The 27,777-nt window shown below is 28.2% G+C and overlaps 2 protein-coding genes across 3 annotated transcripts in view; both read left to right on the top strand.

Annotated features, from left to right (window-relative positions):
• The first annotated feature begins 8,145 nt into the window (after positions 1 to 8,145).
• On the top strand, positions 8,146 to 9,377 carry LOC100203630 (protein unc-50 homolog). The gene has a single exon (XM_065814625.1). It carries the CDS (start codon positions 8,185 to 8,187, stop codon positions 8,962 to 8,964), a length of 780 nt encoding a protein of 259 aa, XP_065670697.1. The 5' UTR covers positions 8,146 to 8,184; the 3' UTR covers positions 8,965 to 9,377.
• Positions 9,378 to 10,069: 692 nt separating this feature from the next.
• The window catches only part of LOC100204927 (leucine-rich repeat serine/threonine-protein kinase 1), a 93,586-nt gene continuing 75,878 nt past the window's right edge, over positions 10,070 to 27,777 (top strand). For both annotated transcript variants that reach the window (XM_065814624.1, XM_065814623.1), the window contains exons 1-2: positions 10,070 to 10,174; positions 13,403 to 13,698. In XM_065814624.1, coding sequence (XP_065670696.1) covers positions 10,162 to 10,174; positions 13,403 to 13,698 — 309 coding nt within the window. In that variant the 5' untranslated portion in view covers positions 10,070 to 10,161. The remainder of the gene's footprint in view (positions 10,175 to 13,402; positions 13,699 to 27,777) is intronic.

Here is a 27,777-nt window from a genome sequence, read left to right as displayed (position 1 = left end):
TTATTTTATTTTGGTGTCACTATAATGACTAGTTTTCAACTATATGAGTGACACCTCACCTAATTTTGTAAAATTATAAAAAACTTGTAACTTTTCAACTTTTGGTTGAATAAATAGAATAAAGAAATAATTATTTAATACCTAGTTCTTAGGTAAATATATCTATAAAACTAAACCAATATCATGTTATAAATGGTTAAAAAGCCAATTAATTTTTACACAACGTTGGCTAATAAACTAAAAAATAAAAACTTTTTACCTAATAATGACTTTAAAGACAAACCATTTATTTTTTTTACAATGCTAAACAACCTATCCGATTTAGCATTACTGTGAGGAATAATAAAGACAATTTCAGCTAATTTTGGTAACAATTTGAAACATTTAATAAAAGTATTTGGAATAATTATTTATGAAATATGGTACAATAAAATGACGATTCTGTAATGATACAAATGTTCACCTCTAATATCATCAAGAATCTTTTCAGATACCTCTTTAAAAGCATTATCATCAAAATCATTGCCCAATCATTTGCACACCATGTTAAGCTATATTTGCCCATATATTTTTGCTTTGTGCCATTTATAAGAATTCTGATTTGATTTATAATGTAAACAAACCTATGTTTAAAGCTAAAAAATATTGATATTTATATGTTGAGACCGGTTTTATGATCTTTCTTATGCACTTAGTATTCATTAGTTCTTGATGTAATGACCAGGTTTTTCAGAATATATATTGTTATTGTTTTAAGCTAAAACATTGAGAGCAAACAAAAAAAAAAAGTTCTTCTGAAATTTTTTTTACCGTTTACCGTAAGAAATTTGGGTTAACCGTGAGAACATGAGGTTCGTTATCGAACCGTCTCAAAATAAAACCTGTAGTGGAAAGTCTGACAACTTTGTAACAACGTTGGCTACACTAACATAATTTTTTTATTGGAGTTACAACGTTATAATAATTACAAACACTGGCGTAGAAACAGGGGGCTGTTTCAGCATCCCCCCCCCCCCCCGACTTTCTTGACTTTTCTACGCCTTTGACTATAAGCACGTTATTTTTCTTGAGTATTCGAATTTTTTTTTTGACTAAGGATTTTGCCTATAATCCGACAAAATAAATATTTATGTGATTAAAAAAGTTATGTATATTTTTTCTTAAACTATCAAGATTTTTGAATATTTAAATTTTGAAGAATAAATGTAATATTAAATTATAATTAATGGCTTTAGCTTTAACAATTGTAGAAATGCAGAACTTCATGTTTTTTCTGCATGTGGGGCATTTTGAAAAAAGCCAATTTATCAAGTATATACTATATTAGTATATTGTATATAAAATACCATATATACTATATAATAAATAGTAAATAGTGAATAAAAAAAATTGAAATTGATGCTTGTATTATTGACAGCTTTGAAACATTAAAAGCTACTATTCCCTCTTAATAAATATTAAAAAATTGACAACGGTATCAATGGACTTAGGAATATTTTCTTTTTTTGTTTTTTTGTCGTGACCGTCGTAACCGTAACGAAAAATCCGATATTAAAAAACAACAAAATCAATGATGTAAGAAAAAAAGTATAAATAATAATTAAAAACCATGTAGATTATGTTAAAAAAATGCAATATAACATAATCAAAGTACTTAATTACGGCTTTACGATGCGATTTTTAACGCTTCACAACAGGACTGTAAATAAACGTCAAAACACGTTTATACAACCCTTACAACTTTAAAACCATGCTAATGTATGATAAAATGATTTTTTAAATAACTTTTTTGCTTAAAAGTAATTTTAAATAGTTAAAAAAAAAATGGAGTTTGATTTTTTAATCTTTGGGCTCGTGGTTGTCAAGTAAGAACTTGTTTTCGTGACGGCACTTAGATATTATTTTTGTTTTTTTATTTTATAATTCTTGCGGAGTCACGTTATACCAACAACCTACGAGTTATGATCCATTTATGAAGCTACCACCGACATATGCTGGTGAAGAAGTTTTAGCATGATAATGCATCAAGATTTAAAAATAAAAAAGTATAAGTGTTAAAATAGAAGTACAAGTTTAGAAAGACGGCATATAAAAAGGAAATGGAACAATCATTTAAGTCTTTTTAAAATTTTTTAAAGATATACAAGATATCATGACATCATTTAAGACATAAAAGGTACACCTCATTTCATTTAGATCTTAATTAAACATCATTTAAGAATTAAATTCTTTAAAAGTTTGTGCATGCAAAAACACTGAAAAAATTTTCACTGTCAAATATTTTTAAATCTTTCATTAATACTTAGAATAAATGCATGAAAAGTTTAAACTAAATATTTTGAAAGTATGTTAAGATGAAAGAGGCAATCAGATGCTGCACATTTATACACCAAATTTATATTTCTAGCCCAATAAAAAGCAAAGTTATTGTAATTTGTGTTATCAAAATTAAAGATGGACGTCTTAACAAATATAATCTATATTTTATAGACTATATAAAATATATTTCAGATATAATCTATATAATAACATAATAAAGATATGTTATCATTAAACATGTTATATACTTTATGTAATTTTGAAACTGCGAATTTTGTTGCAATATTTTTTTAAATTTAGCTTTATTGAAATAAAATATATTATAAGGAAATCTTGATCGCGTTAAATTTTAACCGTTAGATTCTAAACTAATTTTTAAAGGTTAGAAACCATCGAAAATCGTCGTGTATGTGCAAGCTAGAGGTGCAGTATTGGCGTAGTATAATTTTATCATTACTAATTAACCTAATTTTCTACGGTTGTGTTTTTTTATATTATTTGATACATGTTGCATAATTCTTTCTATAAATGATTAAATTCTTTTATTGTAAATTTAAGTATTGTGCTTTAGACGCTAGATAATTGGTCTCGAGTCTCGATTTCTCGTCTGATATCGGTGCTATACCATACAGTATCACGCGATACTGGTATCGAAAGTATAGTTAATGTCGGTACCGTTTGGTATCGTTTGGTCTCGATGCGATACTTTACAGTATCGACTTTGAGATCACGCGATACTGGTATCGAAAGCATCGTTTATGTTGGTATCGTTTGGTCTCGGTGCGATACCTTACGGTATCGATATCGATACTAGTATCAAAAGTTATCGGTTATATTGGTATTGTTTGGTACCGATAGTATCATTTGGTATTGCAACTCGGGTCATCATGAGAACTTCCATGTTATTTTTATAAACGATTTGTAATTTGAAATAGTAAATTCGTATAATTAATGAGATATATATATGGCTCATTTCTCATCTGGTATCTTTGTTTTAATTAAAATAATTGTGTGGTACCACTTCTGTATTTTAATTTCTCATCTGTTATCCTTATTACAATTTTTTCTACCGTGATTAAAAGGAAAGAAACGATTTTTTCAACATTTATTTCTATATTAAATTGTTACAAATTATTAAATTATGTTAAACAGTGTGTAAGGGCGGACAAAAAGGTAAGGGAGGGGGGTATTCGGGATAACTACCCTTTTCCCTACCTAAGAAACGTCAAACTTCAAAATATTATTGATAAACTTAAAAAATAAGAAAAAAAAATTTATATAACTGTTCAATATATTTATTATTACTAACTCTCTTATAACCTTTCTAAAATCATTTTAAATATCATATGAAACAGTTGTTTTATTTTGAAAATACGCAAATCTTATTTTTTATAATTAAACATAATTAAACATAAGTATACTTTAGTTATTAAAGAAAACAAATCTTCACTCGTTATGCCTTTTACAACATCTTTAATCTGGGATTATTTCAAGAAAAATATAGGTAAGCACTACTAACTAAGAATTTTTTATACTTTATCTCAAAAGGTAATTCCCGGATATGTCGGGAAATAATTCTAAAATTACTTACTGGTAGAATTATTCTTAGATATAATAACTTTATAACGCATAAGTTTGCGTGGCCAAGCGGATAAAGTTATGGCATATAAGTGCGGAGACCTAGGTTCAAGTCTTTCATTAAAATTTAATTTTTTTAAATATTTCTTTAACTAAAAATTCAGGTTTTTTTTACGTTTTTACGTTGTAGCTGTTATTGTTTATTAACTATTAAGATTTAAAAAAATAATAATTTAATTGGTGGAGCAATAATTCATAAATCGCAAAGCACAGTGTGCTAAATTGATGGCCAGGATGTATGCCGGCCCACTCTGAATTTGTTTTTGTTTCATAAAAAGATACCTAGTAACTAATCGTAAAAAAAAAAAAAAATCAAATTCACGCCTATCAAAGGGTCTTTTTTTGGTAATAATATTTCTGAAATTATTTAACTCTTTTGACATTTTTTAGAGGTAAAATTTACAGTAAATCCCCCCCCAAAAATTGATTTTGTCTCAGGCCCCAAGTGAGTTCAAAGCGTCCCGGCTCTGTTGTTTTTAATAAAAATAAAATAAAATAATAATAAAAAAGTAAAACCTTTTTTTTTGTTATTAAACTGTATTTTACATTTTCAGGAGAATCTGCTCTGTGTAAAACTTGTGGAAATAAGCTTGCAACAAAGCAAGCAAATACTACTGGCTTGCGAAAGCATATTCAAACATAACATAAGAAGTTATTCATCGAACTTTAAAAAAAAAGAAGACGAGCGGAGATCACAAGTAGATGAAGAACTAAACGTAATCGAGGCAGGTGCTTCTTGATCCGCAAAAGACGTAGCCTTCAAAACTCTCACTCTCCTGAAGAAGGCAGTTACAAAAAAGTGGCCACTTCAAGATCGGCGTCAATTAGTAGTTGATCATGACATCATTACTTTGATTGCTACTGGGTGCTTGCCGTTCAGTTTTGCTGATTCTGAAAATTTTAAGAGGTTCTTGAACAAAATATTACCAAATGTCACAATAAAACATTCAACAACTTTCTCAAAAAATAAACTCCCTCAACTTTACCATACACTAAAGGTAGTAATGCATGAAGTTATGGAAAAAGAGCTCATAGATCTTAATTAGGTTGCCATAACCACCGACCACTGAACAACAAGGGAAAATGATTCATACATGTCCGTGACATTACATTATATCTCGTCAGACTTTGCCCTAAAGAAATTTACATTAGAAATGTGCCTATTCAAAGAGCGACACACTGGTATCATCATTGCAAAAGCACTTGATAACACACTCTCATACCCTGAATCATTAAAAAAAAAATACCGGATAAACTGCGTGTTATTGATCAGGCATCAAATATGGCATGTACTCTAAACAACAGTGTGTCTTTTATAACTAAAGAAGGTTCTGTTACATGCAGTGATCACAAACTCAACATTGTACAACAAAGAACAGTTGAGGGTACCCTTGAACTGAAGGATACTTTTCTTAAAGATGGAACAGCCATTACGATATGCTGCACGTCATGCTTCAACTGAAGGTTCCACTCATATACTTACGCGATACAGAAGGCGATGATTGAAAGAAAACCGTACCTACAGATGAACAGTTCCTACTCTTTGAAGCTATTGTTCCAGTGCTAAAATCTGTTAAAGAATTATCAGTTTTTTTATCTTCTGACACAGAGATTCGAATTGACATGTCACTGTGGAAAGTAACAGCGCTCATCAACTTCATCGAGAAAGAAAAAAATAATGTTACTCATGGAAACAACAAATTAGTAGAAAAATTCTTGGAGGACTTATTATCAGAACTAAATAAGAGATTCCCAGACAAAGGCCGTAAATTACCCGCATTTGCACTAGGACTTTACCTTCATCCATTTTTTGGTAGACATCTTCTTGATGTTGACGATGAAAATATTCGAAAACTGGTTGAAAACCATCCCACAACCAAAGAATACTTTGAGAATTCTTCATTGTCTGTTTTAAGGTCCAGTAATAACAACGGTAGTAACGATTCCGTTGCTGATAATGCACAAAGTTGGGAGGAAAATGAGTACAATATTATTTTAGCAAAGTATAAGGAAGATACTAATTCACATCATATACACGAAAACCCTCCTATTAAACTTGATATGGAAAATACCAAAAAACAATAAGATCCAGAAATGCAGGAAAAACTGACACCTTAGCATGGTGGGGGCAGCATGCAGCGGAACTTCCTATCCTTTCGGGTGTTGCAAGATCTTGGTTGGCAACTCCATCAACCTCTGCATCATCTGAAAGAGCATTTTCTGCTTCTAGTTTTGTCATCACTGATCGAAGATACAGAAAATGCTCTTATCGGTATCTCGATAGTGACAAGGCAGATAAGCTTGTATTTATAATGCAGAACTATTCCGCTCTTGAAAATTACATTAAAAAAAGGCCCATCTAACAAGAAAATGAAAGTGATATAGGACATGAATCAGACTTACCTTTGCCAATATTAATAGAAGAAAATCCTAAAATATCAACGAAAGTACGGCAAAGGAAAAAACAGCGAATGGACGATAGCCAAAGTATTTTAGATTATTAAAAAACAATAACTAAATCTCTAAAAAGCAACTGTACTTGTATTTTGTTAATAAAAAATTCACATTTTTTTTTTTGTTTTTTTTGTTTTATTGAGAGTCTCGATTCGAGATCATGCGATACTATACGATTCTTTTTATTATCGGTATCGTTTGGTATCGAAGCGATACTGATATTATCGACATTGGAACATAAGCGATACCACACGATACGAGACCTTCCTTCTCGGTATCGAGTGGCATCGAACCGATACTGATAGTATTGACATTATTATACAAGCGATACTACGCGATACGAGACCATTCTTCTCGGTATCAACTTATACGATACCGATTATCTTGTGTCTTTTGTGCTTATAAAACTTACCTACTTATTTCTGCTCTATAATCTCTAAATATACCTTTCAAATTGTTTTGAAAGTAGGTCATAAAAGCTGCGTGAATTTTGTTCTCAAACAAGAAAAATTTTTCTATATAGCCACTCGTTTATATATCTAATTTAGTTTATTTCTCAAGCGTCCAGCGTGTAAACCGCACAAAAGAGAAATAAGCTTCCAACATTTAATGGCGACCATAAAACTTCTACGCATTCTCATACGATGTTTGCAACATTTTCTCAAAAAATGAGGCTATTTGAATATCAGCAACAAAGCTATTTTCTTTTTTAGCGAGTTCCTTCTGTTTAAAGCCATTTTATTTAATAACTAACAAAAATACTTAAAAATTATTGTATTTAATTTTATTATTTTTCCTTTATTAGTATGTTGTAAATAAAAATGTGAATGGAAATTAAATTCCGCTGTAAGTTTTCCGCTTTTTTGAAATTGTTATTATCGCGCGGAAATTATCTCCGAAACGAGACTGTTTTTGCTAATTCATAATGTTAATTTTGCGATACGTTACGACGTGTCGACGTCAAAATTCGACAATGCACGAATCAAGTAAAAGCAGATCCATTTTGTTAAATGCGGATTGATTCTTTCAACTGAATATATACTTAACAAGTCTGCTTAAGTTTTGCAAAATTATTTCACAAATGTACAAAAAAAAAAAAAAAATTTTAATGAAATAAGTAGTTTCGTAAATAAAGACCTGATGATGTCAATCGCGATTGATGAAACATGTCAATTAAAAATTTTAAAGATTGTTATTTTTCTTAAGATTTTAAAAATAAATTTTCATTAAATTTTACTTGTAGTAATAGTAAAAAAAAAACTAACTTTGAAAATTTATTTCTACTAGTAGCTGTAAACTATGCTAAAAGTGTAATTAACTTTTTAATAAGAATATTAGTAAAAGTTTTTACAATGTAGATTTTTTTGTTTGGATCTTAGCAGTGTTCACGCATAAAAGTTGTCTACAAATATATCGTAGATGTTTTGAGATACAATGTTTCATATTTGTTTGATTAGTTTTAATATTGTTTTACTTTTAATAATTACATTAAATTGTTAAACAATTTCATTATCAAATTTTCATGCCTAATTAGAATAAAATAAATTTTACTATTTTAGTTTAACATTTATTAAAATTATAGAGTTAATATTAGGTAATGTTGCAGAACAGCAGCGTAAAGTAGTTTTATTTTTTCTTGTTATTATTATTGATATTTTTATTATTAAAAATATCATAAAGGGTTGATTGAAAGTAATTAAATAAAATTGATATTATTTTATTTAAATTTTATTTTAGTTTAATTATCAATTGTTTATCTTTTATCTAACATTGATGCTGTCGAAGAAATCATCAGAGAAATTACCAGAACAGAAAATTACCATTATGGATCGTATAGCTTTGCAGAGACGATTTCTTTTTATAAAACGAATATTTAAAGTTAAGCATATGGATTTTGAGTTTGCTCTTTGGCAGATGCTTTATCTTTTTGTATCACCAAAACGAGTATATAGAAACTTTTCCTATCATCAAGAGACAAAAAGACAATGGTCAAGAGACGATCCAGCTTTTTTAGTGCTTTTAAGTGCTTGGTTGTTTGTTTCATCATCTATATTTTCAGTTGCATTAAGTCTTAGTTTTACTGGATTTTTGAAATTGTTATTTTGGGTTATATTTGTAGACTGCATTGGATTTGGCTTGTTAGTTGCAGGGATTTTATCAGTTTTTGTAAACAGATATCTTCGATTTCCTGGTGGTATAAAACAGCAGGAAAGGATTGAATTTGGATACGCATTTGATGTGCATCTAAATGCTTTTTTCCCATTATTACTAATTCTGCATGTTGTTCAGCTAATTTATTTTTTATTCAGTGAAAACAGTTTTATGGCAAGATTTATTGGAAACACTATTTGGCTAATTGCTTTGTTTTATTATTTCTATATAACATTTCTTGGGTATAGCTGTTTACCGTTTCTTCGTGGCACCGTAACATTGTTGTTTCCAGTAATTCTGGTATCTATATTTTATTTTATCTCCTTATTTTTTCCAGCTCTTAATTTCAGTCATATGTTAATAGACTTTTATCGGTATAGAGTATCTCATTATGCATTATAATTTGATGAAATATTTTTGAAGTACTTTTGATATAAAAAAGTTTATCTGAACAAATTTAATTTTCAAAAGTATATTCAATAATCGTGATTTTTAATTTTTTTTTGGGTTTTATTTTGACTTGATGTGTTGTTTTTAAAAAAACATTTTCTGAATTTTCTCTATATTTATATTTTTTGATCACATATATTGTCTTAATTTTCATTTGTATATAATCCTTGTATGCCAGTTATGTTATGAGGAAAATTTGGTTCATGGAAACTAGCAATATCAAAGGCTTTTGTATTAATTTTATGTTTTGTTAAATTATTAAATAATTATCTTTATTAAATATATACTTACAAGTAAAGTTTTAAAAAATAAAAAGTTTTAAAAATCTGTATTTAATATTTTAGAGAGTAAACTTTTTTATATTATATTACTAGTTAATTTTAACATTTACATAGATTTAACTTGCAGTATAAGAAATATTTAATATCAATAAAGTTAATCATGTTATAAAATAAAATTAATTATGTTAATTATGTTATAAAATAAAATTAAACAAATTAAAAAAAAAAAAACTTTTTTTACATGTCTGTTTTAGTGTCTACATTTTTATGCTAAATTAATTTTTTCTACTATTAATCTAATTTTCTTGGAACTATTCAGTGAAGTAAGTAATAAAATTATTTCTGCACCTTATAACATACAGCAGGTGAATTAATTATTAATGAAATTTATATAGTATAAAATTGTTAGAAGCATAAACTTTTTTATGTTTCATTTTTATTTTTCACTTTTACTGTATTTTTGTGGGAATTAGCTTGAAAGTTTTATTTGAAATTGAGAAGTGGTGTTTGTCTTTATCTGAAATTTAGAAAAAGATTTTTATTAAATTATAGAAAAGTTGAAGTATGAGGATCATAGAAATTTTAAATACTGTTAAAGTATGTAGCTAAGTTTGCTTTTTAAAAATATTTCCAAAGAAGAAATTGACTAAGTTCAGCTTATGCCAGTATAATTAAAATCTGCTGAGTATTTGAGCTTTGATTTTTTTATAGCTAAATTTATTGTTTTTTAATTACTCACAATCTTTTACAATTGTTTATTTTAAAATTTTAATATTTTAGATTAAAAAAAAAACTCAACCATATAGTTGTTTAGGCATGGTTTTAGGAAAACCAAAAAGAAATATTATCAGATTAAGTGTTTTAAAAAATGACCATAGCAGGTATGATTTTTAACTAAATATAAATTCTTTAGAAAAATTTGTCATAGTTTTTGACAATTTACAATTATCTTATTAGATTTATCTTATTTTTTCACAATAATAATATATATTTTACATTTAACACATTTTATATAAAAAACAAGGAGTTACTTTTTTTTAATTCCTTGTTTTTTATTCAGGCTGAAAAACAAGGAATTTCAATAAATTGTTGTTGAAATAGCTCGGAAAAAAGCACAAAAAACTAACAGTTCTATTTGTGTTAATAAGTTTACAACAAGAAGGTAATCCACTATTTTGAAAGGTGGTAGCTCTCTTGTCATTAAAGATTATAATTCAGAACTATGGAAATGGTGACTGCTAAAAAAATCCTTAAAGTTTCAATAAGTGAAGTTAAAGATAAAGACAAAGTCACAATTTGCAAGAAAAATGAGTGTAGTGTTAGTGACTAGAATGTAGGTAACAAAGGTGCTATACAGTGTAAAATCTGCTACAAGTGGCATCACTGTAAGTATGCAGGGATAACAAATGAGTTCTATGAAGTTATTAGTTCGAATGACCAAACTCATTGGTTCTGTAAAGGTTTTTTTTTTTTTAACATCTTTGCTTCCAACAAGGCTGCAAGCAACCACTATTTGAGTTGGAAGTTACTGGAAGAGAAAAGATGAAGATTGTAGAGCAAGATAACGTTTAACAGACGACTGACAGATTGCAAAACGTTTGACAGATTGCAAACGTTTGACAGATTGCAAATTATATGAATCAGGAAAGCAAGACGAAGGAAGCGAATTCCAAAGAACTGATGTTCAAGAAAAAAAACTAGACGAATAAGAGTTTTTTAAACACTTAGTAACTGTCACAGAAAAAGGATGAGACTTAATTGAATAAAGAGTAACACAAGAATGAATTTTAGTAGGTGGCACAAGAGATGCTAGCTCTTTAGAGCAGTGCCCATTATGGTATTTGCAGAAAAGAGAAAGAGAAGCAACGTTACAATGATGTGATAATGGTTGGAGGTTGGCTGCAAGAGCAGGTCCGACTATGTCTACAATGCGTTTTTGCACCTTGTCTAAAATAGAAAGGGCATCATTAGAAGATCCACCCCAGATATGGCAACAGTATTCCATACAAGGCCGGATTTGAGATTTATAGAGATAGAGAATAGAATCCAAAGTAAAAAAATGACAAGCTCGATAAAGAGATGCAACCTTAGCAGATGCTAATTTTGCAACTGATTTGATATGTGTTTTCCAAGGAAGATCTGAAGTAAGAGTTAATTGTAGAAGATGAAGGGTAGATGACTCATCGAATATATTGTCGTTCATAAAAATAGGAAGATCTAAATTATTGCGATAATAATTGGCTGAATAAAATTGAGTTTTATCTGAATTAGAGTTCACCAGCCACTGTGAGCCCCATACTGTAGCAGAAGTGAGATCTTTTTCAAGCTCAAAAGCCTCCTCCAAGCAATCAGAGAGTGTTAGCTTCTTATCATGATAAGAATAAATGGTAGTATCATCAGCGACCAATGCCAAATATCTATTGTATGTAAATAGAATACTAGGTCTATGAACACTTAAGGAACGAAGGAACAGATCAGATTTAAGAGAAGATACAAGATGTTGCATGGGTTTTCTACTATTTCATATAAAAAAATTTAGAATTAGCTGCAAACAAAAGAACAAGAGGTCACCCACTTACACTAGTTAAACATAGGTTTACAACTGTGGTTAGACAATATTTCTTCTCAGAACATTTAGTCAACCACTGGAACTCACTTGATAATAATACTTTAATAGTCATTTCCCTAAATTTTTTTAAAATCAAAACCTAACAAGTTACACACAACAAAAATGGGCTTCTTTATGGACTAATGTTAACATAGCTCAATTAGTCATAACTTAATTGCTTTAGCAATACTGGTATGGCCATACCAGGTAAATAGCCAGGTAAAAGTTTAGTGTTTTAACAGGGTGCAGCGGAGGGCGTTCGTTATTCATTAAGATGTACTGATAACCATTACAGTGCACCTTTATCTGCTCAAGCTGATTTGAAAAAATTATTAAAAGAAAAGTTATGCTGCCTGAAGATAGAGGCTGCAACCTGTGTCAATAATTTTTTTTTTGCAGTGAATGTTCTTTTTTACTATGAAAAGAAATAAGTCAATCAACAAAGGAAAATTAGATCCTCAAGAAGAACATGATTCTATATATAATACATATTCTCTTAATTTTTTCATATATCTAAAAATCGTTTTACTCAATTTTTTTATATATTACAAAACTTTAAGTAAAATGATTAAAAAAATTCTTTATCATTTAAATGTAAATTTTAAGTGTCTGTAATAATAATCCAGTAAATAATGATATGTGTTGTAAGCAGTTTCAGTAGAACAATGGTCCACACTTTTTGATTCATTATTAAGCTCACTTCCAGTGTGCATAATGATGAATTCAAATTTTGATGGGGTGTGGCATACAATTCAGTTGGAAGTTTGGAATGTATTAAAGAAAAAATATGCAAATATGGTTTTTTGTAAAATTTGCAGAGGTTTCAACATTTGTTAATTATTGATCGGCTGATAATTTTAAAAAGAGTTTGCTGCAACATTGTGCAAATACACAGTTGCATCCAAGGAATGATTAAGCAATTTTTTTATTGGCGTTTATTAGATTTTGGCGAGCATGGTTAACAACGTTAACTCAGTCTTTGAGGTTATTTATATTTATCCATAATTAATTGAAGTTGTGTATAAAGATGCGTTTAGTATATTTGCTACTTTTCCAAGTATTGAGACTAGTTTCAGCTCTAAAAATGATATTGAATACCTCTAAGAAAATAAAAAAAATAAAAAAGTAAATAAAAAATAGGTCTCCTCTAAAGTCCTATTTTCTTATCTTTTTTTTTACTTTTCAAGTATTTGTGAATTTGTAAACTCAATAATCTATTTTTACTATCATTATTGTAAGATAATCAATTATCTAACAATAATGATAGTAAATTTATTATTATTGAAAATTATCTTCTCTGAAGCGATAGTATAATTTTAGTTGCATTTATACATATAATAAAGATGATAATGATAGTAATAATAATGATGATATTATCAATTATATTATGCTAATGATCTTTGTCATATTTGTATTTTTGTTCCTTTTTTTTTCCATAAAAATTTACAGTTATGTAGTTTTTGGAATATTTATGTTTATCATTAAAAAAAATGTTTTTCAGATTTTCCAGATATTTTGAAGGATGCTTGCCTCAATAATGATGTTGATAAGTTGTCCCAATGCATATTAATTGACAAAGTGTTAACAATAAAACTTCTGAAGGGAGATGATTTTTACAAGGTTAAAAATATGTTTGGTCTTGAACCCATTCCTAATAGCTACATGTATATTGCTTGTGAACATAATAGCTTTGAGGTTGTCAAACAGTTGCTTTTACATGGTGTTTGTGATGTCAATTCACCATCAATAAAAAATCAATCGCCTATACTTGTTGCTTGTGAAAAAGGAAGTTTAGAGGTATTGTTTTCATAAACTAATATATTAGAATACCTCACTATAATCTTTGAATATGGTATATGAATATTTTTCTTAACTATAATTTCAAACAACTATTGAATTATTAGATATTTTTATCTATTTTTTTTTTATACACATAGTTTTGTATTTATAAGAGTTGTTTACACTCAAATGTTTGAATTAATTAATGTTTTTTATTATGTTCTTGTGCTGTTAACATCAATACATACATACATACATACATACATACATACATACATACATACATACATACATACATACATACATACATACATACATACATACATACATACATACATACATACATACACAGCCCTCAGAATTAGGAAAAATAAGATCGGCAATAATATGCCTACCTTAATCTGTGGGATTTTAGCATCAGGTTGGCAGAAAAAATGTGAAACAAAGATTTGACCATAAAACATAGAAACAAGGTTTGCCATTTTTTGCCAACCTCCAAGAACTGCATACACACACAAATATATATATAAATATATATACATTTATATATATATATATATATATATATATATATATATATATATATATATATATATATATATATATATATATATATATATATATATATATATATATATATATATATTTATATATATATATTTATATATATATATTTATATATATATATATATATATATATATATATATATATATATATATGTATATATATATATATATATATAGATCTATAGTTTGTTGTCTTTGGGAAGAGCGGAAGCAAAAAAGTGATTCTTACGCCAACATATACGTCGCTTTTAATAACTTTTGACTTTCGTCCAACATTTGCATGTTGGACGAAAGTAAAAACCATTAATTTAATTACAAATAAATCGTTTTTAAAAAAAACCACAAAAACGCAAATTTAATTGACCAGAATGTTTTAAAAACATTCTGAATGTTTTTAACAATAAAACAATGTTTTTATTTTTATTTTTTTTAATAAAATGTTTTTATTTTTAATTTTTTTTCAATAAAATGTTTTTATTTTTATTTTTTTTTACTGTAAATCATGCGCCGAGTGTTGCTACATCGACTATCTTATAGCCTGACTTGCAAGGGAGTGCTGCTACATCGACTGACAAATAGCCTGACTCGCAAGGGAGTGCTGCTACATCGACTGACAAATAGCCTGACCCGCAAGGGAGTGCTGCTACATCTACTATCTTTTAGCCTGACCCGCAAGGGAGTGTTGCTACATCGACTGAGGGTTTGGTTGGGGCAGGCAGTCTATCAATTAATAAAAAAAAATAATTCCGGTCTTGCATTTTAATTTTTACTTTTTGTCAACAAAACATGGAAAAAACTTTCGGACAACATCTACGGGTTGTATATAGAACTCTTATATGTTGTCAGAAAGTTTTTTCCGTATTTTGTTGACAAAAAGTAAAAATTAAAATGCAAGACCGGAATTTTTTTTTTTATTAATTGATAGACTGCCTGCCCCAACCAAAACCTCAGTCGATGTAGCAGCACTCCCTTGCGAGTCAGGCTAAAAGATAGTAGATGCAGCAGCACTCCGTTGCGAGTCAGGCTATTTGTCAGTTGATATAGCAGCACTCTGTTGCGAGTCAGGTTATTTGTCAGTGGATGTAGCAGCACTTTGTTGTGAGTCAGTCTATAAGATAGTCGATGTAGCAACACTCCGCGAATGATTTACAGTAAAAAATAAATAAAAATAAAAACATTTTATTAAAAAAAATAAAATTAAAATATTTTATTAAAAAAAATAAAAATAAAAACATTGTTTACATTGTTAAAAACATTCAGAATGTTTTAAAAACATTCAGAATGTTTTTAAAAACATTCAGAATGTTTTTAAAAACATTCTGGTCAATTAAATTTGAGTTTTTGCGATTTTTATAAAAAATGATTAATTTGTAATTAAATTAATGGTTTTAACTTTCTGACAACAAAAAGAAGTCAAAAGTAATTAAAAGTGACGTATGTGTTGGCGTAAAAATCATTTTTTCCTTCCGTACTTCCCAAATGCAACAATCTATAGAATTATACATATATATATATATATGTATATATATATATATATATATATATAAATATATATGTACATATATATAAATATATATGTATATATATATAAATATATCTTTATATATATACATTTATATATATATATATATATATATACATACATATATATATATATATGTATATATATAAATATATATGTATATATATTTATATATATATGTATATATATATATATATATATATATATATTATATATATATATATATATATACATATAAACACACACACACATATATATCTATAAATTAGAAGAAAATTACTTATCAATTTTTTTTTTTTTTTACACTGTGTTTCATTTATAAAGGCTCATATATATATATACATATATATATATAATTATATATTATATATATATATATATATATATATATATATATATATATATATATATATATATATATATATAAATATATATATATATATATATATATATATATATATATATATATGAGCCTTTATATATATACAAGCCTTGTTTTAAATAAAAAAATGCTTAGCGCATTAGCTTAGCTTGATATTTGATGTCATAAAATTCTCTTTATTTTTTTATTTTTTAAAGACATCAACTTTTCTAAATTACTGCAATAATATTATTTACCGCAAAACAAGTTAAATGTTATTTAGCAGCTTTTTTATTATTACTATAAAGGAATGTTTATGTTATTATTTTTTTTTTTTAATATTCAATAATTAAATTTAATATTGCATTTTAAAAATGTTTGATATAATAAATTTCTTTCTTTTCTCAACATTTGCATAAATGAATTAAATTAGGTTAAATTTTAGAGTTTTTAAAATGATTGTTTTTTAAATTTCTAATTGTGGCTCTGCAATTATAAATGATTTTTTATTTTAAAAAAATGAGTGAGTAACATAAAAAAATTACGTTAATTTATTTACTTTATTTATTTAAAGTTTATTATTTTATTAATAAAATTACATCGTTGAATATATCGTTTATTAAAAAATAGTCGCTATGATTTAACTTGCGTTAAAAAAGTTTGTAAAAAAAACTTATGTTTTATGCTAACTTTTGATGCAGCCGTTTATTTAAAATTTAATTTTGATTAAAAAAAATGTTTACGAAGGAAAATTGAAAAACAATTGTGATGAAAATAAGCTGATTTTTTTTTAAAGAACAAATAAAATTGAACAATATTTAGTAATATTTTTAAATAGATTTGACAGTTAAGTTAAGCTTAAGCATTAACTTTAATTTTAATAAACTTAAATATATTTTTTAAATCAAAATTATATATTTTTTAAATCTAAATTAAATTATTTTTTTTTATCAAAATAGAATTATATATTTTTTTATTAAATTAGTTTTAAGATAAAATATTTTTGATCAGAATTAAATTATATTTTTATGATCCTTGCTTTAAGCTTAAATAATCAAGCATTACAATAAAAAAAAAAAAAAATCAAAATAAACCTTCAATTTGAGTTTTTTTCATAAGTAAATATTTACTAATGAAAAAATTTATTATTTAACTTTATTATTTAAATAGTGCTTATATCAAACATAATTGTCATTCAAACTTTTGTAAGAAATATTTTTACTAAAATGTCATTCAAAAGTTAATGTGACTTTTTTTTAAATTAATTACTTCATTTATCTTACCAATAATCATTTAAAAGTTAAAAAATGATTAAAAGTTGCTTAACTGAAATCGCTTACTGCTTACATAAAAATTGCTTAAGACATACGTAAATCGCTCTATGCTTAATGCTTTAAAACAACTTTGCAACATATACAGTTGAGAAAATAGAATTAGCCTCATCTTCATTTTTCGTTCTAATTAAACAAAAATAGCAAAGATTAAATTTACTTTATTTCTTATTATCTTTTACTACAACTAAAAAGTTTATAAGTTGTATATTTAATTAATTACAAATGGAAAAAAAACTTAAAGTATTCAATTTGTGGAGAAAATAGAATTAGCCTCATTTATGTTATATACAAGAAAATACAGAAAATATTTTGTTTTTACGCTCATTTCATATTTAGTATTGCTTCCTGATTTTTTAATGACTTCAAATATGCAACTTGACATACTAGTCACAAGAGTTTGGATAGTTTCTATAGATATTTCATTCCAAGCTTCTTTGATACAAGTTTTCAGCTCCAAGGTGGATTCAAATTGCTTACCATTTTCATAAACCTTTCTAGAAAGTATTCACCATAGATTTTCAATTGTGTTAAGATCAGGAATGCGGAGTCCCAAAGAGGACTCCGAATTTGAAAGTCACAAAAAGATTACTTTATCCTAGTTTTTGGTATCCAGGAGATTTAAAAATATAAATAAGTTTTTGGACTACTCATAGGATATAAATTAGGACTTTTAGGTTAGAGAAACAATCATTTTTTGAGCCCGGAGTCCTTAAGTATAATGGCGGCAACGACTCCGGGCTTAAAAATAACAAGTTTCAAGTCATTAAATCTCATGAGTTTTTTTTTTATAGCAGATCATGTCAACAAACATGTTTAGAGCTTCTGGACACTACAGAATTAGAAAAAGTAGAGACATAAAGGCAGAGTCCTTTTGGGACTCCGCATCCCTGGTTAAGATCTGGACCACATGCAGGCCACTGCAATACGTTAATATTTTTTTCTCTAAACCAAGCTTTTGTAAACTTTGAATTATGGATAACAGCATTATCTTGTTGAAAAGTGAAATTTTCACCCATCAGTTCCTCACCATGTTCAAGCAAACTTATTTCTAATAAGTCAATGTAGTCCTGTGAATTCATTTTTGTTAAAATCCATGCCAAAGGTTGTTTTCCAGCAAATGAAAAAGCCCCCCAAACCATAACAGTTCCACCACCAAAGTTACGACTTATCCAAGTTTCTTTCTCTTTTCGAAGATTGTGCCAGTAATATTGATAGCCATCAGGACCATCTAGATTGAACTTTTTTTCATCACTAAAGAGAACTTGATGCCACTCTTCTTGCCAAGACATGTGTTCTTTTGCAAATTGTAATCTAACTTTTTTATGACGAGCAATAAGTTTTGGTTTACGCTTTTTCCAAACTGTGTTTGGATCTTTATGTAATATTTGTCTCACACGTTGAACAGATACAGGTAATTGTAAATCAGCATGAATTTGAGATGCAGTCATGTGCTGAGCAGCAGCAGGGCGTACAGTAACTCAATTAGTATGATTATCAATTTTACATTTGCCACAACTTCCCTTATAAGCTCCATAAATAACCCCAATCTTAAAGTAATTATTACCAATTTTAGAGATCTTTAAATTTTCTTTGCAATTTTCCGATTAGATAAGCCTGTATCTTTGTATGCTTTGATTACTGCTAATTCCTCATTTGTTAAACGCTTACCACATCCCATTTCAAATTAAGGTATCAAAAACCAAATATTAAAAACTTTATGAGCACTGATTTCACAGTCTTTGTTTAACTTTATAACAAATAATATTAACAACCAAGTCACAAATGCGTATCACCAGATCAAAATATACAAGTAAACTGATAATAATTATTGGTGAGGCTAATTCTATTTATTACCACAAATATCAAGTATTATGCACTTTATAGTTTTATCAAATGTACTGCAATTTAATTATGCTATATTATAATGTAAGAAGTTGTTGTTTGTAATAATAATTATATGTGTGTGGATACAAAAGATGCACTGTACAAACTTGCTTACAGATTTACACAATATTGGATCAGTACATGGTGAGGTTAATTTTATTATATATTTTTAGCAAAAAATGAAATAAGTGAATTTTTCATGATAATTGTGATAAGTAAGTTTAAACTTTAAATTTATTTTTCAAAATGAATATTATTTTTGAAATTTTTATATAATTGCGCTTCATTTGAGTACCAGGTTGACCTATTTTTGAGAAACTTTTTTTTTGAAAATATTAGGGACCCGCTAAATATTAAAGGGTCTTGGGGGACCTCTATAAATATGTTTTTTTCAAAAAAAATTTAAACCTAGTGTTTTCGTATTATATAGAACACATTTAAGGGGTTGGAGCAGATTTTTTTCAAAAAAGTTGTTTTTAGGGCCACCCTAATATATATATATATGTATATATATATATATATATATATATATATACATATATATATGTATATGTATATATATATATATATACATATATATATACATATATATACATATATATACATATAAATATTAGGGATGCGTCGAACGTTCGGCTGTTTTGCCGAACGTTCGGTTCGGCCGAACCTTAGCAAATGCTCGGCAATATAAACATTAATTTTTCACCACTTTCTGGTGATAGTCTGTTTCTACTTGGTTCATAAATGTTGCCGCCTGTACTAAAAAGTCTTTCACTTTCAACAGAAGAATGTGGTGCTGAAAGAAACCTTTGGGCTATTTTCTTTAAATTTTTCAAAGAGTTTCCATAATTTTTCCACCATAAAAGAGGACTTTCTTTTTCCATAACAAGAGGGAGTTTTAAATACTCCAATACATCCAAAAGTCTCCATGTTGATCATTTGCACATTAGAGTGTGATCTTTTAAACCTTTTGCTATCTTTAGTAATTGAAAAATTGGAATCACATTCATTTATAGTTGTCAGTTTGAAAACTAGCCGAAAACATTCATTAAATTTTGTATACGCTGGTGTCACAAACACTTCATTTGTGTTACTTACTGTGGGTTCTTCACAATCAGAATCAGAGGATTCAAGTTCTAAATTATGTTGCTGCATTTCTAGCATCTGCTCATTTAGCCAACTTTTTATTACATATTCATTCTCATTTTTGTGTGTGGAATTTTAAAACTTAGCAAACCTTTATGTAAATACTGGCTTATATTTTTGTGTGACTTTCTGGAAAATGCATAACTCTGAGTACTGCTCTCTGTTGGGAAAATTCATTATTGAGCCAGTGTGCTGTCATGCTTATGGAGGCAACATTTAAACTATTTGCTGTCCAAATATCAGTTTTAAAGGTAGATATAACTGGCAGAAGATATATTACTCTTGATTGAATTAAACAGATTACCATATATTTGTGGAACAATATTTTCATTAAAGTAACTCCTACTGGGTATTTGGTAATTAGGGGATATCTCTTCAATTAGTTTTCTAAAACCAAGATCTTCTACAACTGTGTATGGTTGAATATCCAATGCCATCATTTCTCCAATGCGATTGTGAATCTTGATTACTCTATGGTCATTAATATTCTACAACCTTTTTTTATTAATACTCTCTACTAATGTTAATTGTTTTTTTATGTCCGAATCACTTGATGTAGAAACAGTCAGACTCTTTTTCAGCTAATACATACTCCACAAGGTGCTTTTTTTTTAAATGGCGCCTAATTACACTAGTGGTAAATGTCTAGTGTAAATAATTACACTAGTGTAAATGTCTTTGGACAATTCCCACCTCTAGAGAGTATTGCTTTGCATAGGCAGATACAAAAACTAATGTCTTTCTTAGAAACTTCAATGTATTTCCACACAGTACTTTTAAAAGATATTTTTTCGGAAGACACTTTTTTATACTTTTACAAGATTAAAATATTTTTCTAAATTATAAAAAAGAAGTTCAACCAAAAATAAAGAATTTTAAATTTAAACTGTGTAAATATATCTTAAAATATAACCAACATGTTACATATTATGTTATTTTATCCAATACGTTACAGGTTATACATTTATTTATATTACCTAACTTTAATTGTATTATTTTTTCAAAAAAAATCGTTAACATTTTTATTTACACTACAAATAAAAATGTTAACATTTATTTTCTTTACACCACAAACAATCATCCAATAATAAATTTTTTTAAAAAAGTTTGAAAAATTATAAAATAAATTTTCAAAGTTATTTTATAATTTTTCAAACAAAATTTATAAACCCTTACTAATGTTTTAACAAATTTTTAATAACACAATAAAATGTTAAATGTTTGATAACACAATTTTTCAAAACTTATGTTTTTTTTTCAAAAATAGTAAAGGTTCGGTTGCCGAACCGTTCGGTGTTCGGTAAAATTTCATGACCGAACGTTTGGACTCGGTGTTCGGCCAAAAACCCGGTTCGGCGCATCCCTAATATATATATATATATATGTGTGTGTGTGTGTATGTATATACTATAGCACACTTATATAAGCAAATGATTACTACTAGTTTTGACTGCTATTATTTTTGCAGTAAATTTATTGTTTTGTTTGTTCATTCATTTCATTAAGAAAGTGTTTATGGTTTTTAATAAACTGAGAGTTTGTAGACCTGAAGCATTTCTAGATATTGCAATTCGCAATTACTTAATTTGAGCCTTGCTAAAAGATTCAAAATGTTTTCACTATTACAATGCTGCCTAGGGCTTATCTAAGATCTTTATATATTTATTATTTTAATCAGCGTGGAAAACAATGGCCGGTCAACAGTCAACGACTGCCTGAAATGACTAAAATTGCTATTATTTTTTTTAACTGTACTTAGTTACTTTTTTTTTTTCAAATTTTTTTATTTATTTTCTTGTAAGTTTGTGCAAATGTAATAAATGCATGAGTGATTTATAGGTAAATTTAAAATTTTCTATAATAGCCTATTATCAATAGGTCTCTTAAAAATGTAACACTAGTAATTTAGTAATCTTTTTAGTATTAAGTATTAAGTTTAAATCGTAAGAAATTTGCACATGAGTGTTAATAAAGTTATTAATAACCAATTTTGACAGTTTTTAAAATGACCAAAGATAAAAAAATATTTTATATCATTAAAATTAGGAATATAAAATTATTATAAAAATTTTTGTATGTAATTACATTTCCTTTTTTTTTTCTTTCCTTTTCTGACTGTACTTAAACTTTTTTTTTTCATTAAATTTTTTTTGTAGCTTTTTCCTGCTGATGAGAAGCAAATGCAATAAATGAATTATTTTTAAATAAATTTAAAATTACCAATTGCGTGTTACAATTTTTTCTTTCTATTATTGAATTGTAATAGGTCAGGTGAATAAAAAAAAGCAGTTGCTTTTACTCAGCAGTTTTGGAATAATTGCTCAGCTTTACATGAATAAAAATTTGAGCAAAATCGCTCAAATTTTTTTTCTCGTAAAGCTGAACAATTACTCCAAAAATGCTGAGTAAAAGCAATTGCTTTTTTTTATTCACCTGGCCTAATAAAATATTTTAATATTATTTAAAATTTGTTTTGATATTAAAAAAAAATAGTTCAAGATTATATTACTTGGATATTATCAAACTTCTTTTTTTAATTGAATGAAAATCTGTGCGCACCAGCGTTATTTTAAACAAATTAACATAAGCTGATAATTTAAGCATTAGTTATTTGCAAGTTTAAATTTAAAAAATGCATTGATTTTGTTTGAAATTATTATATTAAAAAGAATACAAGTTTGTTAAATTTTAAGCATTAAGTTTTGTGTGTTTAGTTTCATCATAAAACACTCACATGAAAACTTAAACAAAGAAAAAACCAAAAATTATGACTTTCCTAAAAAAACAATTGATTGTCAATTCCACATGTTATCCAATCAAATTGACTGCTTGCCTTTGATTTCTTATTTTCAGCTCTTAATTATAGAGAATATCAGCAAATAAAGTAAAAAAGATTATTGTTTATTATTCCAGTAATAATGAGACAATATTGATTATATTCTTACCAAGATGTGATTCTGCCATACTCCTTGTACAGTTCAATGCTCATTAATTGGTATGTTTGCTTGTTATTTCAGAACTAATTTCTTGGTTTTCTGCTTCCTATGGTTATATTGGAATTATATGGTATAGTGTTAAAAAACAACTAATTAGTGTACAACATTTCATAAACAAACTTTTTTTTATTATAATTTACTTTGTAACTAAACCATAACAATTAACTTATTTTCCTGTCTTTACAACATGTTTTGCATTATCTAGATTATTATATAGATAATTTGATAAATTTGCGACCAATATGATTCTTGGTGTTGGTAATTTTTAAAACATTAGTAATTAGATTAATGACTTGCTTCCTTGATGTTCCTTGATATTTCATTAAGAAATCATTAAAAATAAAAACACCTGTTTTTATTTTTATTAAATTTTACTATAGAGTGCTCTTCCTCTGCTGTTAAAATTTGCAGATACTACTTTTTAATATTAGCAGTTTTTTCATCTATTCTCCGATCAATGGTGCCTTGATCTTTGATAAAAGAAAACATATCATACATACTGGTATATTTCTTTTATCAAAGGTCTCTTGTGTTTTTTTCATAGACACAGCGTGTTGAATCTGAAGTTCTTTTATATTAATTTTTTTCCTCTGAACTTTTGCCTCTACCTTTGAACTTGGTTTTTCAACAACAAAAGGTACTTTTCCCACTTTTATTATAAATTTTGGCTTCACCATTGCAAACTTACTTATAATATTTTTATCTCTAAAATATATGTGATATATATTTTAGAGATAAAAATATTATAAATAAGTATAATTAGAATCCACCATTGAAGTTGTAGTTTGTAAGGGTATATTTTGTAGTTTTTAAGGGTTCTTTGTGGTTATTCACTTCTTTTCCTTTATAATTAGTTTAATCCTTTATAAATAGTTTAAATGTGTGTATTAATGGGTCAAAAGCATAATTTTGACAAAATTTTGAATGAATCTGATCAATGACTCTAAAATTATGTGCCAAAAACCTGCTTGGGATATTAAAGGGGTAACAATAAAAAAAAAAAAACTTTTCTTTAAATAACAAAACTTTAATAAAAACCATAGATTAAAAAATAGAAGAAGCTATGAAGTAGTTTTTAATTACTTAATTACTTAATTTAAGAAAGTTTCAGCATCTCAGAAGTTTCAAATATTTAGTTATAATGTACTATTTTTTTTTGTAGTTTTCACCAATCTGGTACCTTCCATATGTACCTACTTGATATATATACACATATAAATGATAAATGCTGACTATCAAAGTCTTTTAATTGTAAAGTAGGAAATTCTATAACAGATTATAAGAAATATTTTAAAGAATTAAAATGGTATTTAAAAACTGCTTTTTCTAAGTTGTTTGATTTTTTGCATTTGATGGGTCTACAAAGTTATCAACAAGAAAAGTTTCTGCAGTATGAAATTATTTTGTTGATGTTAGATTAGATATAGACACACCTAATCAGTCATCAATATAGAAAGCAATACAAAAGAAACAAACAACTTGAAAATATTATACCAAAAAACCTAAAGAATGAAAATTGATTCCATGGAAAATAGCAACTACACTACAAAGAAAATTTAGTGACTTTTGGTTTGATATAATATGTCTCATATCAACATAGTGACAGAGTTTTGAAGTTTCAGAAGTTGGTCATTGAGTTTCTATATACTGAAGAGTCTACCTCACCTAACTTAAATTACTCTTTTGTTCAATTCATACTTAATATATATATATATATATATATATTTTTTTTTTTTTAAACATCTACGCTTCCAACAAGGCTGCAAGCAGCCACTAATTAAAGTTGGAAGTTACTGTAAGAGAAAAGATGAAGGTTGTAGAGCAAGATAACGATTGACAGACGATTTAAAAGATTGCAAATTATATGAATCAGGAAAGCAAGATGAAGGAAGCGAATTCCAAAGAACTGATGTTCGAGGAAAAAAACTAGACGAATAAGCGTTTTTGGAGCACTTAGGAACAGTCACAGAAAAAGGATGACACTTAATTGAATGACGAGTAACACGAGAATGAATTTTAGTAGATGGCACAAGAGACGCTAGCTCTTTAGAGCAGTGCCCATTATAGTATTTGTAGAAAAGAGAAAGAGAAGCAACATTACGACGATGTGATAATGGTTGGAGGTTGGCTGCAAGTGTAGGTCCAACTATGTTTACAATGCATTCTTGCACCTTGTCTAAAGAAGAAAGGGCATCATCAGAAAAACCGCCCCAGATATGGCAACAGTATTCCATGCAAGGCCAGATTTGAGATTTATAGAGATAGAGAATAGAATCCAAAGTAAGAAAGTGACAAGCTCGATAAAGAGATGCAACCTTAGCAGATGCTAATTTTGCAACCGATTTGATATATGGTTTCCAAGAAAGATTGGAAGTAAGAGTTAATCCTAGAAGATGAAGAGTAGGTGACTCATCGAGTACATCACCGTTCATAAATATAGGAAGATCTAAATTATTGCGAAAACGATTGGCTGAAAAAAATTGAGTTTTATCTGAATTAAAGTTCACCAGCCACTGTGAGCCCCATGCTGTAGCAGAAGTGAGATCCTTTTCAAGCTCAAATGCCCCCTCCAGGCAATCAGAGGGTGTTGGTTTCTTATCACGACAAGAATAAATGGTAGTATCATCAGCAAACAATGCCACCTTAGATGTGAGAATATCTGGAAGATCGTTAATGTAAATTAAAAAGAGTATAGGGCCAAGGATAGAACCTTGAGGAACCCCTGAAGTTACAGAATAAGAAGAAGAGTGTTGTCCATCAAGGACAACTTTTATGCTACGATTGGAAAGGAAGGATTCAATGATCTTAAAGATGTTGCCGGATACACCATAAGAAGAAAGCTTATGGAGAAGACCAGCATGCCAAACTTTATCAAACGCTTTTGAAATGTCAAGAGCGATGGCCTTAACCTCTCCACCTTCATCTAATGCACGATAAAACCGGTCAGTTATTACTGTTAGCAAATCAGCTGTAGAACGAGAAGATCGAAATCCAAATTGATGGTCAGAAAGTTATTAGATTCAAGATGAGAAATTAAGTGTTTGTTAATTAAAGATTCAAAAACCTTGCTTATGATAGGAAAAAGACTTATGGGACGGTAGTTAGACGAATCAGATCGCTCCCCAGAATTTTTGAAGATAGGGATAATAGATGCGGCTTTCCAGCAGGCTGGAAAACAAGACTCTGATAAGCACTTGTTGAATAGTTTTGAGAGTATAGACGACAGTTCCGGAGAACACTTCTGCAAGACAATAACAGGTATGTTGTCTGGGCCACAAGCTGTAGAAGAGTCTAGGCAGGAGATCACTTTAGATACAGATGCTGGAGTGATATGAATGTCAAGCAATGGATCAACCTGTTTGTTGGCAATATCAGGTAGAACGCAATTAGTGGAATCAAGAGATGATATTGATGAAAAGTTTTTAGCAAACAGTTCGGCTTTGTCTTTAGGTGAGGTGACAAAGTCTGAACCATACAAGAGAGGTGGAATTATAGATTTGCCCTTATTATTGATATTATTAAAGATTCTCCAGAAGTCACGAGAGCCTAATTTTTGAGATGAGATACGAGATTTCATGACCTGAGAAAAGCGGGTTTTGGCGTTTGACAAAACCTTTTTACAGTTGTTTCTAGCAGTAATAAACAGACGTCTGTTTTCTGGAGAATTGTTTTGCTGATAAATATGGAAGTAACGGTTTCGATTGGCAATCGCAGCAGCACAGTGTGAAGAAAACCATAGAGGAGAGTGAGGCTTGACCTGGAATCGTCGAGAGGGAATAAAAGATTCCATGCCAGCCTGAATCCACGAAGTTATGTAAGAAGCACATTTGTCGACAGGAAGTAGAAAGATTTCTACCCAAGGGCCATCACGAAGAAAATCACGGAAAGAATCCCAGTCAGCTTTACTGTAGTTGTAAGAGGTTCGATAATAGGGGTATTCAGGTGATGAAGAAGAATGAGATATTAGTTTTAAAGAGATCAAACTGTGATCAGAAGCACCTAAGGGTGAATGTGGAGAAACTGAGCACTGACTAGGATCAGAAACAAGACATAAGTCAAGTAGAGAAGGTAAATGATTCGGGTTGTCAGGAAAGCGAGTTGGAAAGTTGACTATTTGAGTTAGGGATTGAGAAAGGCAAAAGTTGTGGGCTTTAATGCCTGCAGAGTCACTGACACTAGAGCCAAGCCATTCAGAGTGGTGAGCATTAAAGTCACCGACAACAATTATATTAGCTGATGGATAAAGAGAGAGGGCTTGGTCAATATGATCAGAAATAACATCAAAAA

Source organism: Hydra vulgaris, chromosome 12, assembly GCF_038396675.1.
Source record: "Hydra vulgaris chromosome 12, alternate assembly HydraT2T_AEP".
Lineage (NCBI taxonomy): Eukaryota > Metazoa > Cnidaria > Hydrozoa > Anthoathecata > Hydridae > Hydra > Hydra vulgaris.
Note: the sequence above shows the minus strand (reverse complement) of the source record. Positions and strands in the feature narration are given on the sequence as shown.

Coding starts and splice junctions, on each gene's coding strand:
- LOC100203630 (XM_065814625.1), top strand. CDS start 8,185: ATGCTGTCGAAGAAATCATCAGAGAAATTACCAGAACAGAAAATTACC.